At 35.1% G+C, this 18,055-nt stretch overlaps 1 protein-coding gene across 2 annotated transcripts in view; it reads right to left on the reverse strand.

Annotated features, from left to right (window-relative positions):
- Nucleotides 1–18,055, reverse strand: part of LOC149550537 (SCY1-like protein 2 A) — a 95,284-nt gene that overhangs the window by 47,570 nt on the left and 29,659 nt on the right. For both annotated transcript variants that reach the window (XR_016354217.1, XM_089793540.1), the window contains exons 6-8: nucleotides 3,950–4,011; nucleotides 3,684–3,770; nucleotides 874–960 (exon numbers count right to left, since the gene is read on the reverse strand). Coding sequence is in view for 1 of the 2 variants with exons in the window: in XM_089793540.1 (XP_089649666.1) it covers nucleotides 874–960; nucleotides 3,684–3,770; nucleotides 3,950–4,011 (236 nt within the window). In the remaining variant the exon portion in view is untranslated. The remainder of the gene's footprint in view (nucleotides 1–873; nucleotides 961–3,683; nucleotides 3,771–3,949; nucleotides 4,012–18,055) is intronic.

Below are 18,055 nucleotides of genomic sequence, written 5' to 3' on the forward strand. Positions count from 1 at the left end.
AACTGATAATAGAAAGGGGATAAATTCAGCTTAGAAACACACACAGTCAACTTTTCTTCATTAGACAATGAATATTGAAAAGACGACAAATAACAATCTCCAAGAATATATCATTGCCCGTAAGTTTGATAGGGCATTCTTTCTTGAAGTTTCTAGACCCTGAATCTATTGAGAGACTTCCTGGCACTTTCCTCAAGATCACCTTCAAGAAATTCACAGAGGACTCCAGTCAAGATGCTGCGTGGACAAAGCTCTTGGGAAAAAAGAAAAGCATTCAGTGTGATCTGGAATGTGAAGATTTTTACTGCCCCTCCTAAAAAATAGTATTTGTTTTCAACATATTTGACCAAACAAAACATATGCAGGGTTCTAGGATAAGGATTTGGATCATGAATCGAACAAACCCAGCCCTCTGCCCCTTTACATGTTTTACATGCTCCAGTCATGCAACTCTGAAATACAGAGCACCTAAAATGACATGTTTCTAGAAAACCACATAACTGTTAATTTTTCTAAGCAGCAACAAATATGAAAGCACAAAGGGACAAAAGGAATCACAAGAGGCAGAAAACAATTTTAACCTAAGCTATACATTCCTAAACTAAAACTTGGGGGTTCTTGAAGTTTATTTTGCTCCATTCTAAGTCCCTGCAAACAATGTAATTTTGTTGTTTCCCTCAGGGATCTGATTCCATTCCTGTATGGTAGTTGTATCCTTTGCAGACCCAAAATAATGGATACAAAACAAAATGGTTTTTTCCTATATTTTTGGATGTCCAACAAAACATTTTTCCTAGAGAAATATTTGAATTTCAATTCCATTGACATTTTTTTTCTACACTTATAGAAAGAAGTCAAGCACTAAATATGTACCTGTGATTCAGCAATAGTGAGCACCATGGGAAGAATCATTGGTTGCATGACCACATTTCGAAGTTCTGCGCAGAGGGGTGGAAGAACCTGCACATGTAGCCAGACTTTGTATTACGGTTATGTGAGGTTCAATTGTCTAATGCAATGCTACAATTATTTGGTATAACATTTTTGCTAAGGTAGAGAAGAAATATAAGCAGGCAACTTATAGATATCCCAAGGAGAGATATGGATGCCAGAACATATCAAATGCCTAACCACACCTTACGTTATTCACATGCAATAAACATATATTATCAAGAAATAATTTAGTTGTGCAGGATCTAACAAAACCAATTTAACCTCAGTTAGGCAATGTAGATTAAAATCTCCTAATTTCAATACTAGATTTGATAAGGCATGGCTAAAACAAAATAGCCTATCCCATCAAAGCTTAAGCCACCTTTTAGCTCCCCCTTCCCATACAAATCCCCTACTAACTAGTGCCAACTTTGATCTCCAGCTTTACTTTGTATAAACTCTCATTCTTGCGATCATGGAGAGAACTTCTATTCACACCGTTATATAAACAAAAAACAAGAATTTAGTTTTTCCAACTTGTCTAGGTTTCTGTTTTGGGTCCAGCCCTCTAACTGTAGCTTTTCATTTTGTTAGAGTTGATCAATTTTTACCTCTTGGGGTCATTCTAGAACTCCGGCTTTCTTTTTATTCATCTTGAACTCTCAAGTGTTGTTCAAATGCTTTTTGAAAAGGACCTTGATAGAAATTTTTTTCCTTCTCTTTCTGTCTTTTTCGAAGTAAAAAATGGTGGAAAAAAGTGTGTAAAATGTGGGCAGCCTCTTGAAACAGGTAAAGAAGCACATTATGTTCCTACAGACTGGACATTAAACATGTTTAGAAGATTGTCTAAGCCTATGTTTATGGTACTGAACTGTTAGACACACTTACACTTAATCAGTAAACCATGTGAAATCTCCATCATATCATCAACTTCCCACATCCAGATTGTCCTTAATTACATAATAAATGTTATCAACAGCACAATGAATGTTAGCATCAATGCATGCGCCACAGTTACTAATATATGTCTCACCATTAGTTTTGAGTATACTCATCAATCATATGGTCTGATATCTGCCCTTGCATCACTTCATTAGTGGACTCCATAACTAAGTCTGACATGCACTTATCCACGATAAACTATGCTTCATTTCTAGATGTGGGATTAATGTCAGTGGCTCCACTATGGAAAAAAAGATATTGCAATGTAAGATCATATGAAGTTCCTTCTGAATTTAGAAAAACGGAATGTAAATAGGAAGGGTGCCCAGCCTTGACAGCAATTAGCAAATGTTTCAACAAAAACCTAATGAGACTATTATAGGAGCCTACTTTGAAAAGGCAATGACTTATATGGATTTCAATATGAATTTTGTTTATGGATATCATAATTATTACTAATAATTAGTGAGACATATTTTTACCACAAACTTTTGACTTGATCACAATTTCCAGTGACTAATATTGTTCACAACCTAGACGAGGATTTCTGTTACGAAGGGCATTTCAATATTTAAATGTGTATTCTTTATTGTACTATAATTCTAATTTTAATTGGAATTGTGATTTTAGTGCAATATATAGCAATATTCCCAAGAGGGACATTACATTCTCCAAGCTGGTTTTTGTATTATTCCTACATATTTGCAAGAGTTTGTTCCTGCGAAGGAGATCTTTGAGAAAGATTTTTTTGAAAAAGGTACCTTTTTTTCTGTTTTTATTTTTTCTTCACTTTTTTCACAAATTTACTCTATTGTTTGCTTTGAAGTTTTTGATTTGTTTTCATTCATTTTAAGTATCTACAGCAGATGTTTTTTTTAAAGAATAAACTATTAAGTTGTATTTATATATTTTTGTTTTCAAACTTCATTTGTTACAATTTTTTAACATTCTGTTAATTGAACTTGTTCTGGTGGGTATTACGATGGTAACCATTTCTGGCTATGTGACCCAATACCATTTCGATATGGACCCAAATTTTATCTTTTGAGCATATGCTGAAATGGTACAACAAATTCCAAGTGGTGCATGATATGTGGTCATTAAATAGTTAGATATTTCAAGAGTTTATTGGAAAGCCATTTCTGCAAGATCATTCAACTAGGCATCAAATTTTGTCCACAAAAAGATGGAAATGGCATTCCTAAAACACACGTGTTGGCATCTATTGAAGTGCAAGAAACAGTAGACCATGCAGTAGATCATAAATCAAATCATCCTTTTTAAGAAAGAATCTCAAAATGGTATTTCAGAATGAGTCTAGAGAGATTGCTGATCCAGACATAGTGAAATGTGTCTATGCGCATCTAATGATTTTGACTCACATATTGGCAAAAATGGTGAAATCAATTAATGGGCCTCCAAAAGAGTACAAGGGTGGAGTTTTGAGACAATGTGTAGCATCTTATTGGATATAATGTGAAACTTGTGGAGAACTCCTTGAAGCACATAAATGATTTGTAGGTCGAAACAAAGGCATCCATCATTTCTTATGGATGGAAAGATGCAAAAAAACGCCCAATGATATATGTTCTTGCAATGTCGCCTAAAGGGGCACTGTTTTTGAGAGCAGTGGATTTTGAAAGAGGTGAAGGATAGTGCATTTAAAAGTCTAATGATATTGTTCCTTACATTGTTGTTTACATAATATTCCTTTTCTGTAAAATATTTCTTTTTTTTTAATGTTTGTAAGCACGTGCATGTATATGGCTAGCATGTCTGAATCAGTAAAGTTAAAGAATCCCACACACCTTATATCTAAGCACACGAGAATCAAAGTCCTTCCACATCCCGGACAATGCCCTTAAAAACTCAGACTTCTGCATGTTATCTCTTTCCTGCAGTGCAACATTGAATCTCAGATGTTACCACAGAAGCTCTTCTCACAAAAGTTTTAGAGTGAGCCTCTCAATGTTATGTCATGTTCACTCTGAATAAAACAATCTGTTGAACATAGTTCTAATCTGCACTAAGACAATACCAAACAATCAGATAAATGGAATGACAAAATACATACAAGCATATGATCAAGGAAGCGGAGAGCACGTAATCTTGTATCATCCCGGAAAAAGGAAGAACCTGCAAATATAACAAACTCTGTAAGAAGACATCACATAAGTAACTACTTCCTACCCAAAAGGAGCTCAAATTTGATTTCAATTTATTGGCTTTTATTTAAAATTTACTTTCATTGCCTACAAAAGAGTTGTTTATTCATTACTAACAGGAAAATATATTTGATTGGGAAATAGAAATTGAACTTACCTTGGTATAATAATTTAAATACATTCAGCTGCAAAAAACATTTCTTTTTCTGCCCTTCTAAACAGACTATATGTTAAAGAGAGGAATCTTCTCAGCATCTTGTAATAGAATGTTTGACTGCACTTTGCTTTGACAACTCTGTTGTCATAGAATGTGAGCCACATTACACATGATGGTTTCTTTGGGTTCTGCAAATTGTTTTTGAGAAGGGGTCCTTCAAGCATAGAGGTCAAGCTCACAGAGGAGTTTCTCATCTTATCCAATTCAATGTAGCAACGGCTTCTAGAAAAAGACCTCGAAACATAACTCTTCAGATATATCTATCCTGACTGTGCTGTTCTTGACACAGCAAAATTCCACTCTTTGCAAAATCAATTTCCAAGATGAATATTTAGTATTACTGTAAGCTGAATGCGGGATTATCAATTGCCTTGCATGCTATAACTACTAATTTTCACCTTGATGACTGTATGTGTGAAGGCTGTTTAGAGGATTCTAGATTTCAATGTAGCGTGTGGAAGCTAATCCATAAGATCCAGATAAACTGGAACTTAAATCGAAGTTCTAAAGACATTAGCTGCTTCTATGGCCTCAAAAAGTTTTGCAGTCACAAACACTCTCTCCTAAACATTTATAACATAGAATCTCAATCAGAAACCTCAGTTGGATTGTTTATTCCTCTATCATGAGCCCTAAAAGATGAGTCGGACTTTCTTCTATATTAGACCAACCATATTATTTTTAAATAAACTCTCCAAGATAAAAGTATTATTTTATAATTGATTATTTTTTAAGGCCTTGTATTGCTAATCTTTGTCCACCTCATTTGGGATTAAATAAAAAAATCAAAATTTTATCTAATATAAAAATTGAATGAGTGTTCTTTTATTCCAGAGTTGTTGCCAAGCCATTCTCGTTTTAAACCCAGATTGAATAGTAAATGAGATACCACTATGACCTCAATAAAAGTACTGATATGGTTCTAGTATGGCTACTACTCCAGGTACTACAACAGATTTTTATAATCTTGGATTGCTGACAGTCATAGTACAAAACAAATAAAATATGTGATGGTCCAGGTATGGGAGTCACAATAAAAACATAAATATAGAAAAAGTTAAAAACAGACAGGACACAAAAAACTATACAGCTGTTGGTCACACTACATCTGCTTCTAATGAATCAAATGTTGATTTGGAAGCTCTTGATGAAGAGAAATACGATAGTTCTTGATTTTCTTGCTGGGCGAAAATGTTGACACAGGTAACGGTTAAAATGCATTTTTCAGATGTTCCTTTTTCTATAAAACCATGTGTTTTCACTTTCAAAATATCAACTTTTTATTTAAAATACATATGGTGATTGAATTTCACTATCAAAAAAAATTGTGGAATTTAAATTTTTAATGCTTTCTAATTTTTGAGTATTTGTGGAGTTGGAAACTTTGGGATTGCCAAGTACTCTCCGAATTCGAGTCTGCCAATTATGAGTGTGATAACATATTTCAAGACTCGTTCAATATTTAGAATAATCAGTTATCTGCAAGGTTTACTTATTTTCTTCTTTAGTTCTGTGTATCCTTCAAAACTTATAATACTCCAACTTTTCTTCTGTGCCAATCTTTCATTTGGATAGTTTGTGTTAGGTGTGAGCTGTATACTACCAAACCCTTCTTGACGTTTAAAACCTCTGGCCTTTCATCAGCTAGCTGCAAGAAAATATTACAGATTACAGTCTACCCAGTTATATGCCTTACATCTTACTATATGGAGTCCACAACGTTGTGATTGTTGTACAAACCAATAGAACACAAGATATTATTATTCTCTTAGATAGTAGGATGCCAATTAGATTGAGATCCATCTCTTTATATAGAGTTTGAAGAATGAAACCAAATAAACCTGACACGAACTCACCCTTAATGCTGAAAATAACAAACTAAAAATGGCAACTCACTTATGTCACTAAGGTCATCTTATTACAAAAGTAAGACATCTTCTAATAATCACTTAATATTATCTCCATACACCCCTCTTAAGGCTTACTGCACTAAAACAAAACAAACTATAAAGCATATCAAGCTAAAAACACCATGAACCCTGAATTTGCCATACTTCATAAGCTTTACTTTGAAAACAAACCATACACAATGTAGAACTCCATCAAGCTGCCTCAAACCCTCATAAAGATGTAGGTCCTGAGATAAATACACAAGTTTGTGAATTATCACTTTCCCTAATTTCCAAATCACTGATCTCCAGAACCACCGGACAACAATCTGTATTGAGCTACACTCACAGTGCCCCATCCATTTGTCTCATGGCCCTCATAAGGATATGACTCCCAAAAACAACAAACTCCCAAGCTAACTCAGCAACAATCAATATTCATCTTCATCTATAGTGGATTCCTTTCCGTCTTCAAATAATTAGGCGTAAAAGGTATCTTCTTCAGCACTGTCCACATTTGAAGGATCTTCAACAGTGGCTACATTAGTTACCCTGATCTTTGCCTTGAGAACATCATTTGCCCAATTTCTACAGTTCCAAATTGTGTGACCCATTTTCTTGCAATAATAGCATTTTGTTCCCATTTTCTCCTTATCAGACCTCCTATACTTTGAGTATAATGCTAACTTACTTTGAGATTTATCTCATGTATCTCTTGCAATAGTTCTCTTTTCTTCAACTAGGAGAACTGAAATCATATCTTCTGGACTTTTAAAAGAAAGTTGACTAAGAGTAAAGATCTAATTGTTGAAGTTTTGAAGGCAAACTGTTTATTAAAATGGCTATAGCACATCCTCATCATCCACTACATCAGACATCTACTAGTTGTCAACAACATATTTTAAATTGTTAACATGGCTTGACAAAACAACTTTGTCAATCATCTTGAACTTGAAAGGCTGAAGCTGTATAAAAAAATTACAGTAGCCACTTCCACTCCAATAATATATCCAAACTCTCCCAAACTTCTTTGAATAGATAATTTCACCAGATCTATATGATGCAACTCACAATAAAAAGGTTAAGAAGTTAACACCAATAGTAGCTTTAGATTTATCATCTCTACTTTGTCATTCCAATACATTACTAGCATCTGTAGCACAGTCCCCGGAAACTCCTGTCCCTCCTTGGGCACACGTATCCCCATATCCACTTTGGATAGATATTCAATACAGCCAGGATACACGTCAAATACTGCATCCATATGTGCACAAAAACCTTGAGTTTCCAACCATGCAGAATAGTGTGTGATTTGATTATTTAAAATTTGAAATAAATCCTTCCCAAATAGAAATTTGACATAAATCGTCTCAAATTAAAATTTGACATTAATCGTCTCAAATTTAAACTCTAAAAAAAAAGACCATTCATTCAAAAATCTACATCAAATGAGAACGAGAAATGGAATGTATTCCTATTTCAGCAACCCATTTTTTGGGTTATCTTCCAACGCAACTCTGTTATCTTTGCATAATATACTGTTAAATCAAATTATAATTATTTATGTAGCATTTGTGTCTATATCGCTGTTGAAGTAATGAAAATCTTCTTTAATAATTTAGAAAATTGTGTTAAATATATAGGTATGCATAGCTTATTAATGTTGTATCCATATTGGGGGTCTTCAAAAATGGCCATATCATTTCAGTTTCTATTTCCCTAGTTTTTTGCGCATAGGTTGCTGGAATATTTATATAACAGGATTTCCATTTCCAAAAAATACCATAGCCCAAACAATGAAATTGAAAATCTTCAACCCTATAACATCCTTGCATGAACTAAGGAAGTACTATGTGCCAATTTGAGTAGAAACCATCAATTTTAATACGTATGGGCATAGGTAGTTGAGTCTTGTATGTTGGTATCACCCAAAAAAAAGAGGATGGGTACGTTCTAATACATTTGTACAAAAAAAAATCATATATATATATATATATATATATATATATATATATATATATATATATATATATATATATATATATATATATATATATATATATATATTTGCAGCCTAAAAACAAGAAGTAAAAAATACGGTGATTGCAATTTTAATTCTTTCATATAAAATTTATATAAATTAACTACACAATTATATATTATATAATATTATTATTAATATCACCCCATTTCTAGGGTTTTGCAAGTTGATCCCACCATGAATCTAAAAGTTGATATTCAATGGGTTCCTTCAAAACACAAATGATGTAAAACTGAACTTTGAAGGGCCACACAAGGCATTTAAGAACCTTTAGATGAAAGATGTGTCTTAAAAGATCAAGAAGGTTGGATTTTGATGGTTGGAACTAGCAAGTTGCCAAGGAGCACCAACAATCAGGCAAGTTCTACATGAGAAAAAACTTACTGAATTAAAAAATAAAAAATAAAAATGACTATATATTCTAAACTCGTCCCTCTCTTTATTTCCTAGTTTAGAACTGGGGCGACTATGATACAAAAGTCGATTTGAGGCAGATGTTCAAATTTATTATGACATATCCGATAGGTGCTTAATGGACCGTTACGAGATATAAATCTTAAAAAATCCATGTAGAAGGAGATTCATTGATTGATGCCATCTGTTGGAATGAAACTCCATCCTGGAAAGTACTAAAATACATTCCACAAATTTGGGGGGCTCTATCTTAGTTGGCATATTTCAAACCCCCTTCTAGGTACCCCTTCAATTTTTTTGGGTCTTCCGTATTTTGCCTCAAAGAACATGGCTTCACATATTTTCATGCTTTATCATTGAAAAGGGTGCTATGGCATCTCTGACAAATATTATGCTCAAGGGCAATTCAAAATTCAATGGTCAGAATTATGGCACTTGGAAGTAGTGGATAATAGCAATTTTTTAATATCGAAATAGTGATCAGATTGTCCTAGGTGTTACATAGCGTTCAACTGCCCCTGGTACTGATCAGGATACATGGGATCTAAATAATCAGGAGGCAATGATGCTTCTCAAATTGTCCATAGCTAATGATTAGCTCTCTCAGATTCCATCCGACAAAACAGCTGTCAAGATATGGGCACATCTCAAGAATCTTCATAAGACTTCTGACGAAAGGGTAGCTTTCTTTTGAAGAACACTCTATTTTCTATTATCAAGGATGAGCAAACATTGCTCCAGGCTCACCTAAATAGGGTTCAAGAAATTTGTGATCAATTAATTGCTTGTCATTGGTCGCAAGATGGAGGAAGAGGACATTGCAACTATCACTCTTAGTAGTTTACCCAAGTCCTACGAGCATTTTATCAAGACTCTCAACATCACTTCTTTTGGTGTTGATCTAAAATTCACAGATCTCTGCACACACCTGCTTCAACAAGATTGATGGAAACAACAGTTTGGTAGCAGTTCCAGCTCCACCTCCACATAGCAAGCCTTTGCTGCTAAATCCTTTCAAAAGGATAAAGGCAAGTCTCAGTAGTCTTCTTAGTAGAAGTCTTCTACTCCAACTTCAGAAGGCTCTCAAAAGAAGAACATTCAATGCAACTACTGCCACAAGTTTGGTCACATGAAGGTATAATATCGAAAACGCTTAACTGCCAAATCTAAGCAATCAAGTTCGCAGCCCAAAGCGAACAGTGCAGAGCACACTGAGCAAACAGAATCTACCTTTTACATTTTCATGGCTAAAAGACCTGCAATTCATGTGATGTCATCTACTTGGTACATTGATTCAAGTGCCTCTCGTCATTTCACCCACCTTGGAGACTGGTTCACTAACTACCAACCTTATTAGAATTGTGTTATATTTGGTGGCGAAGAAGACTACACCATTGTCGACAAAGGCAACATTCAGATTCACTCTGCTAGAAGAAATCTCATTTTCCTCGATGTGTACTACATTCTAGGGAAGGAACTAAATCTACTCTAGGTGAATCAGTTGCTGCGAGATTCTCGACAGTTAGATGTCGCCTTCAATTCACATCAGTGCACCATCACTGATACGCAATCTATTGTTGCAGTGGGTCTTGAGGATCATGGTCTTTTCCGACGAACTGATTTTGGTGATTCTCAAGACTTAGCTATGGCTGCTCAACGGCCTTCTATTAGCACACTTTGGCATCAACGGTATGGGCACTTAAATGTGCATTTTCTCTCTCATCTTGCTCAGGAAGAGCTTGTCCTCGGTTTGCTAGAGATTCAAACTCAGCAACTTGGAGTTTGTGATGCATGTCAGGCAGGGAAGCAACATCGCACACCTTTCACTAGTGGTGATTTATGGTGAGCTTCTCAAGTACTTCAGCTTGTTCATGCCAATATATGCAGCCCTATGGCCACTCCTAGTCTTGGGTCTAGGTATATCTGTTGTTTGTTGATGATTTCAGTAGAAAAATGTGGGTATATTTTCTTATAAAGAAATCAAATGCCTTTCCTGTATTTCAGAAGTTTAAATCTTTAGTTGAAAAAGAGTCTAGGAAATCTATTATTACTCTTAAATCAGACAATGGGGGTGAATTTTGTTCTAATGCATTCTCTAGCTTCTTCAATACTCGTGGCATCAAACGCTAGTTAGCCACACTCCACACACCACAACAAAAGAGTGTAGTTGAACATTGGAACAGAACAATCACCGAGATGGCTCGCTCCATGCTCAAACATAGACATGTTCCGAAGAAGTTATGGGCAAAAGTAGTTAACACTACAATTTATCTTTTAAACCGGTCACCCAAAGTGGTGGTCAATAGTAAGACTCTGGAAGAGGCCTAGTCAAGTTGCAAGGCCAAAATCAATCACTTGAAAGTCTTCGGCTCCCTTGCTATTGTTTGGATCCCCGATGTGCCACGCACCAAGTTGGATGCCAAGAGCCAGAAACTCATGCTTGCTAGATACAATAGTCTTCACAAAGCCTACCGCTTGATCAACATTAAGACATCTCATCTCCTGTACAGTTGTGATGTAGTCCTTGATGAGCAATGAGAGCCATTCATACCTATTTCTCCTGTTCCTAATCTAGAAGATCAGCCTCTGAAGGTATGATTTGGGAGTTAGACATCCATTAGGTCCAACTGATGGGAGGGCTCCAGTAGCTCCTCCAACTCCAGTTCTACCAGTGATCCCTGTACATATATCTCCAACTTCTCTTGCAAGGTCACCCAAATTTGTAGATGCTTCACCTGAGTTGATTTCTCCTCTCCGGCCTAAGTGGTGGGCTAAGAAACTTGTTGACCTTCATGATGATGAGCTCATTAATGGGAGAACTACTCGGAAAAAGAGCAAACCTATAGAGTCTATTAACTTTGCTCTCATGGCCAATATACATTGTGTGCTTGAATCTCAAACATATTCCGAGGCTAAAGGAATTCCAAAGTGGGAACAAGCCATGACATCTGAACACCAGAGTTTGCTGAAGAATAACACATGGGTCCTTTCTAATCTTCCACTGGGGAAGAAACCCATTGGTTGCAGATGAGTTTACAAAATCAAATATAAATCTGATTTACTTTGGATAAGTACAAAGCTCGTTTAGTTGCAAAGGGCTATTCTCAGCGTTAGGGCATTGGGGCATTGATTATGAGGAGATCTTTGCTCCTACTACAAAGATAAGTGCAATCAGATTAGTCCTAGCCATGGCAGCACAGTTTGGCTGAAAGGTTCATTAGATAGATGTCAAAAGTGCTTTCCTGAATGATGATCTCCAAGAAAAGGTATATCTGATGCAACCTCCTAGTTTCAAGGTTGTTGGCAAAGAACATCAGGTTCTCAGATTAGTGAAAGCTCTCAATGGCTTGAAGCAAGCCTCTCAGGCATGCTACATGAAAATTTATAAGTACCTCAATGATCAAGGCTTCCAGAGGACTTCTTCATACTCAAATTTGTACATCAAGACTACTGACAATGACATCATCCTTCCGGATAATTTGATCATCATTGGCAATTTGGCATCTTTTATTCAGGAAATCAAACAGAATTTATGTCAGTCTTTTAATATGACTGAACTTGGGCTCATGAACTATTGCCTAGGTGTTGAGGTTTCGCAACAGTCTTCTAATATATTCATCTCGGTCCAAACATGCCAAGGCTCTGTTAGACAAATTGAGTATGCATGATTGCAAGCCTGCATCTACACCCATGGAGAAAGGTTTCAAGTTATCCACCAAGTCTGATTCTCCTCCCGTTGATGATACTACATACAGGCAACTAATAGGCGGCCTCCTACTAGGCCTGATATCATCTTTGTAATCAGCTACATCTCACGCTTTATGACAGCTCCCAAGGCTGATCATTAAATGGCAGCAAAACGTGTGCTTCATAATGTGAAGGGCACTTCAGATTATGGATTTCTTTACTCTCAGAGTTCTAATCCTAGACTCACTGGGTTCACATATTAAGATTGGGCGAGCTTTGTTGACGATAAAAAATTTGCTTCAAGATTTGTGTTCAATTTAGGATCCAGTGCCGTCACATGGACCAGTAAGAAGCAGTAGGCAGTTTCTCTCTCCTCCACAAAGGTTGAATACAGAGGGACTATTAATGCAAGATGTGAAGCAGTTTGGCTCTGTTAGATGCTTGGGGATATGCAGATGCCACCAGCAGGACCGACACTTTGTTGATAACGAAGGCGTTATCAAATTCCAGTCTTCCATGAAAGAACCAAGCATGTGGATGTTCACTATCACTACATACGACAGCTAGTTAAAGAAGGGACAATAGACTTGCAGTATGTTCCTACAACGGATCAGACTGCAAACATTCTCACCAAGCCTCTCGGTCCTGATAAGTCTGTAAAATTCAGAGGACAACTTGGTGTTGTGGATAGATTAACCATTAAGGGAGGGTATTATGATAATAGATAGCGTCTATTATTAGTTAATGGTTATCTATTTGTAATTTATTGTAAATATTAGAAAGTTTCTAATATTTAATTAGCTTGTAGATAATTGTTTGTTTTCTTCCAGCTAGAATAGAAAGTTTCTATTCTTTTCGATTGTTTCCTAAGGAAACATCGTTTCATTCTTTTGTATTGATTGAACTCTTTGTCTTTGTTAATAACAAGCAAGTATTTTACCAATTACTTCGTAATAGGTGAGGGTAGAATAATAAAATAAATTAACAGATAATTATGTAACTAGCAATCTCACCTTGGTGTGCAATGGGTATGCCGAAGATATATTGAAGTTGAAGTATGAGAGAATATATAAAGAGGAAATGAATAGATAGAAAATAGTGGCATTACACTTCATGAATACTTATCATTCATTCTAAACTTATATTTTGAGGGTAACTAAATTAATTATTTATGAGAAGAGTGATTATGTATGAGAATGATAGTTGGGCTTAATATGGATATACATATTTTTTAGGTAGGCATGAGGAGAATAAAATGTTTGAATTTGGAACAAAATAAGACTGCATTACCAGTAGGGTCATATTTTGTTTTAAACGGGAGAGATAGGGATCGAATGAGGGAGAAACAAGTGGGGAAGAGAAAGAGAGGGGGAGAGTCAAAAGATTAAGATAAGGGATATGAATAATGAAAAATATATAGATATAAATATGAAGAGGGATATGGAGAGAAGTAGTGAAAAAGATGATGAGAGGCAACACACACACACACATAAGGAGGAAAAGATAGAGATATAGGGGTAAAGAGAGATGGACACATAACAAGATAGATAAATAGGGAGAGGGGGAAGAAGCAAATATGGAGATAAAGAGGAAATAGATATGGATACAGAGACCTAAAACTTTAACATCATTTATGTTGTAGATACAGATGTGATCGAATGGAAATATTAATATTGAATGTTTCATTCTTGTCGATGAAATAACATTTGATAGCTAGAGTAATATTTAATATATTTCGATACCTTAAAATCTAGTAAAATTATCTATATAATTTAAATTCTAATACTAAATTTAATTTTAACTCTAATTGACAATTTAGTATATTTTTCTAAAATTAAATAAACACTCACCACATCATTATTAATTATAAAGAATAGTAATTTAAATAGCAATTATACACTAATAATTATAACATTATTTGCATGTTTAATATCTTATTTATAAAACACATTAATAAAGTTATATTAAAATTGTTAAATTAAAACTATACTTTTCGCATTTAATGTTAGACTTAATATTCTAATAAGTTATATATTACATTATCTTATATTATGTATTATTTGATCAATTAAAGTGATAAAAGGTCAACGTCAAATATTACATTAATATATATAAAACAAGATATACATAAGGTACGTGGGCACAATGAGGAATTGCATCCGGTGGTGTCTTAGCTTGATGAATATAAAACCTCAAATAGATGTGACTCATGTAGTTGTCTCATAGTGTGTTGGGATCCTTTTAGCTCCAAAGACTTCTTATTAATTGTATCTTCTTATCGAGCTCGAACTCCATCTCCTTATCTATGTCTCCTTATTACTCCATCCCCCTCATCTATCATCCATCTACTACCATCAACCCCTCTCTCTCTCCCTCTCTCTCTCTCTCTCTCTCTCTCTCTCTCTCTCTCTCTCTCTCTCTCACACACACACACACACAAACACACCACTTCTTATTGCTCCATACTGCCCTTATCACTCAAGCACTTTATCACTTCAAGTCTCCTTATATTTCCCACCATCTATCATTACCTCTAATCTTTCCAACGCTCCTTATTACTCCATATGACCCTTATCATACAACAACTCCTTATTTCTCCAGATATCTCCCCTTACCTCTCCTTACACCTTATCTCTCTAAACGATTCCCTCCATACAATCTTTATCATTCCATCAACTCCTTATTTCACTGAACAACTTCTCTCAACACTCCTCACACCTTATATCTCCAAGAAACTTCCTTTATCTCTCCTTGGACTCCCATATTGCCCCAACGATTTCTTATACGTCCAAATAGCTCCCCTTATCCCTTCTCCCTTATATTTCCCCTCCTTTTTCTCATCACTTCTAGTATCCCTTATCACTCCATTACAACTCCCTTTATATTTCCTCCGTTTCTATTCCCTTATCTCTCAATCAACCAACTCTTATCCCTCTAAAGCCTCCTTACACCGAGCCTCCTTATATCTCCTAAAATCTTCTTATTCTTCCATCCTTATAGCTCCTACTGAAGAAGACATTCAACCCCATATTAATAACGTATAATTTACACAACTATCTTCCTATTCATAAATAGCCAAATTTCTGATTACAAATCAATGATAGAGACAGCCAGTTCCATAAACGATGTTCCTTGATAAAAATAAGAAAACGATACTTTTTGAAACAATATGTATGTTTTGAAATTCATTCAAAAATCTTCTGCAAATATTCTGATTATTCGATTTGAAGTAACACATACATTCCGAAACAAGTCATTCTAAAGTTTGAACAGTGATTATAAATACCAGCACTGATCAATAATAGATATGTCTGTGTGCATATTCAATCAGTTGCCTGCGAATTTCTGCTAAAAAGTGTTCAATTGATCTGTTTAGATTACAATCAAGGTCTGCAAATCGACCAATTTACTTGCCGAGATCCAAACAACAAGACATATCAGGTCTCCACCAGTTTGAATTGATACAACTTTTGTCTGATTTAAAATAATGATATAATCTGATAAACATTCAAACATAGAAGTGATCAACATTCAATCATAAAAGTGATCAAACGGAGTATTACAGTCTGATTTGACACCATCAACAAAATAATTATTACATGTTTGAGTATTACAGTCACACACGTATATGACACTTGGCCTTGTCGTCTTCACCTTTGCATTGGGATTATTATAAAAAATTAAAATGGAGACTATTAGTTATCTCCCTCTCCATGAATCTCTGGGAGACAGTTCTCCACGTCAACGTCTTCTTTCCCAATGTAATCACATTCATTAGTCAAACTGAATGAGTTTGTTTATTGAAAAATGGTGAGAATCAATGAACACTCCAGATGACTTCAATGGTAGTCATTCTGCCTACATGATTTCCCCCCGTTGAATGTAGTTTTTAGCTTCTCACTTTCAAAAATGGAAATGCCTTCAGCATAATTAAGGATTGTAGGATATGAATGGCATTAATCAAATCAATAATAAAAAATTATCTCATTAATGGGTTAGGGTAGGGCTAAAATTAGTTGTGGCTAGGTAAGAGGCAATTTTAGGTGTCTACATTTTGCCCCTTGTTGAAAAACGTCATTTCAATGATGATTAAAATATACTGGGTAAAAAAAGGGAAAAGACTAAAAGAACAATGCCTCAATCACACGAAAGATGACAAAGAGATGAAAAGTTAGTACATGCCTCCTCAAGAATGTGGGTTAGGACACAAGTGTGCTATCAAAATACAAAGATGGGGGATCCTACTAGAAGCAAATGAAATGCAAGATGATGAAATAAAGTACAGAAAAGATTAAGCGCCTAGTATACAAAGGATGAATGATATCCTAAAACCTATTCTAACACAAACAAGGTAACCAGTTGCATAGTAGGGGTAAAAGAACATCCCACAAACACAACAAACAAGATAAAGATGATGCCCCATTATATACCAATCAAAACATGGCCCAATATGAAAAGATCTAGGTGGCCTCGAGTAGGTGTAGGCATGGATCAAAAAGATAAATCAAACAAAGACTCACAAACATAAATATTATGCAGCCACATATCTCTTGCCAAAAATAGGATTATGGATAATGATAGGCTTGCTATGGGTTGGATAATCCGAATAGCAAGGTTGGATGGGAAATGATTGGATAAGGATGTTAATTGGCTTGTCTAGATTAGTCAATCCTAAGCAAGGATTTGTGATGCTATGAATAACAAAGAGGTTGGGAAAGGATATAATGATTAATTAATGTTTGACCAGCTAGGCTTAGGTTTGATTTGGTGAAAAGGAATATGTTTGTGTTGTTCGCAAGTGATCAGTAATGGGAGGCATAAATTTTGTCATTGATGGCAACATAATCATGTGGTAAGGTCACCTGACTAAATGATCAGTTTTGATTATGGATAATCAAGAAAATGCCTACGTATAATACAATAAGACAGCATACAGTCAGATTGTTTTGATCAACAAACACAGGATATTAATCACCATTGGCCACTATTTTGGATATAGTTAGTATAAGTCTAATTATGATGTAAGTTTCCTTGAGCTAAGATAGTCATTGGCACATGTTTTAAATAAAAAAAAAAAGTTGTCTGGTTGATATCGCATAATATAAAGCATCCTAGATGTTAACACTTTATTAGCAAATCTTAATGATTAATTTTGGTTATTGCACCACACATTTTGTGAAGACAGCCGACTAGATAAATAGTTTGAAAGGATATATAGTAAGGACAATGTTTCTGTATGTGAGGTATGATGATGATATGTGAACTTTGTATATGATGCTATGATGATTCTATTATGCTGTATTGATGATCGGATGCGAGATTTGATGTATGGTAATCAGATGCAAGCTATGCAAAGAACTAACCAGATATTGGGATATCAATATAGTCATTTTGTTATTGTATCTATTACCTATTGTATTGATTGTAAATCATTATTGATTAGTGAGCTCCCATTGTAAAACAACTCCTAATAGGGTTGAAACCTCTAACAAGAACTAATGTACTAAATGTATGTGATGACTCCTAGTATGGTCAAAACTCCTAATAGAGTATTTTCATATTAGTACATAGTTATAGGTACCATCCCCACCGAAATTTTCCCATGACAAGGGTTGCCTCGAAAAACAAATCATGGTGTTATGGGTTTCTCATTTTTATGTGCTTTACTTTTCAGTATTATTATTTGTGGATGCATATAGTTAAGTTTTGAAATATTGAATTGATGTAAAAATGCTGCAATACAGATTCAATCCCCCGCCACCTCCCA

This window comes from Cupressus sempervirens, chromosome 7 (assembly GCF_028749045.1).
Source record: "Cupressus sempervirens isolate cs-2001-9-10 chromosome 7, ASM2874904v1, whole genome shotgun sequence".
Classification (NCBI taxonomy): Eukaryota; Viridiplantae; Streptophyta; class Pinopsida; order Cupressales; family Cupressaceae; genus Cupressus; species Cupressus sempervirens.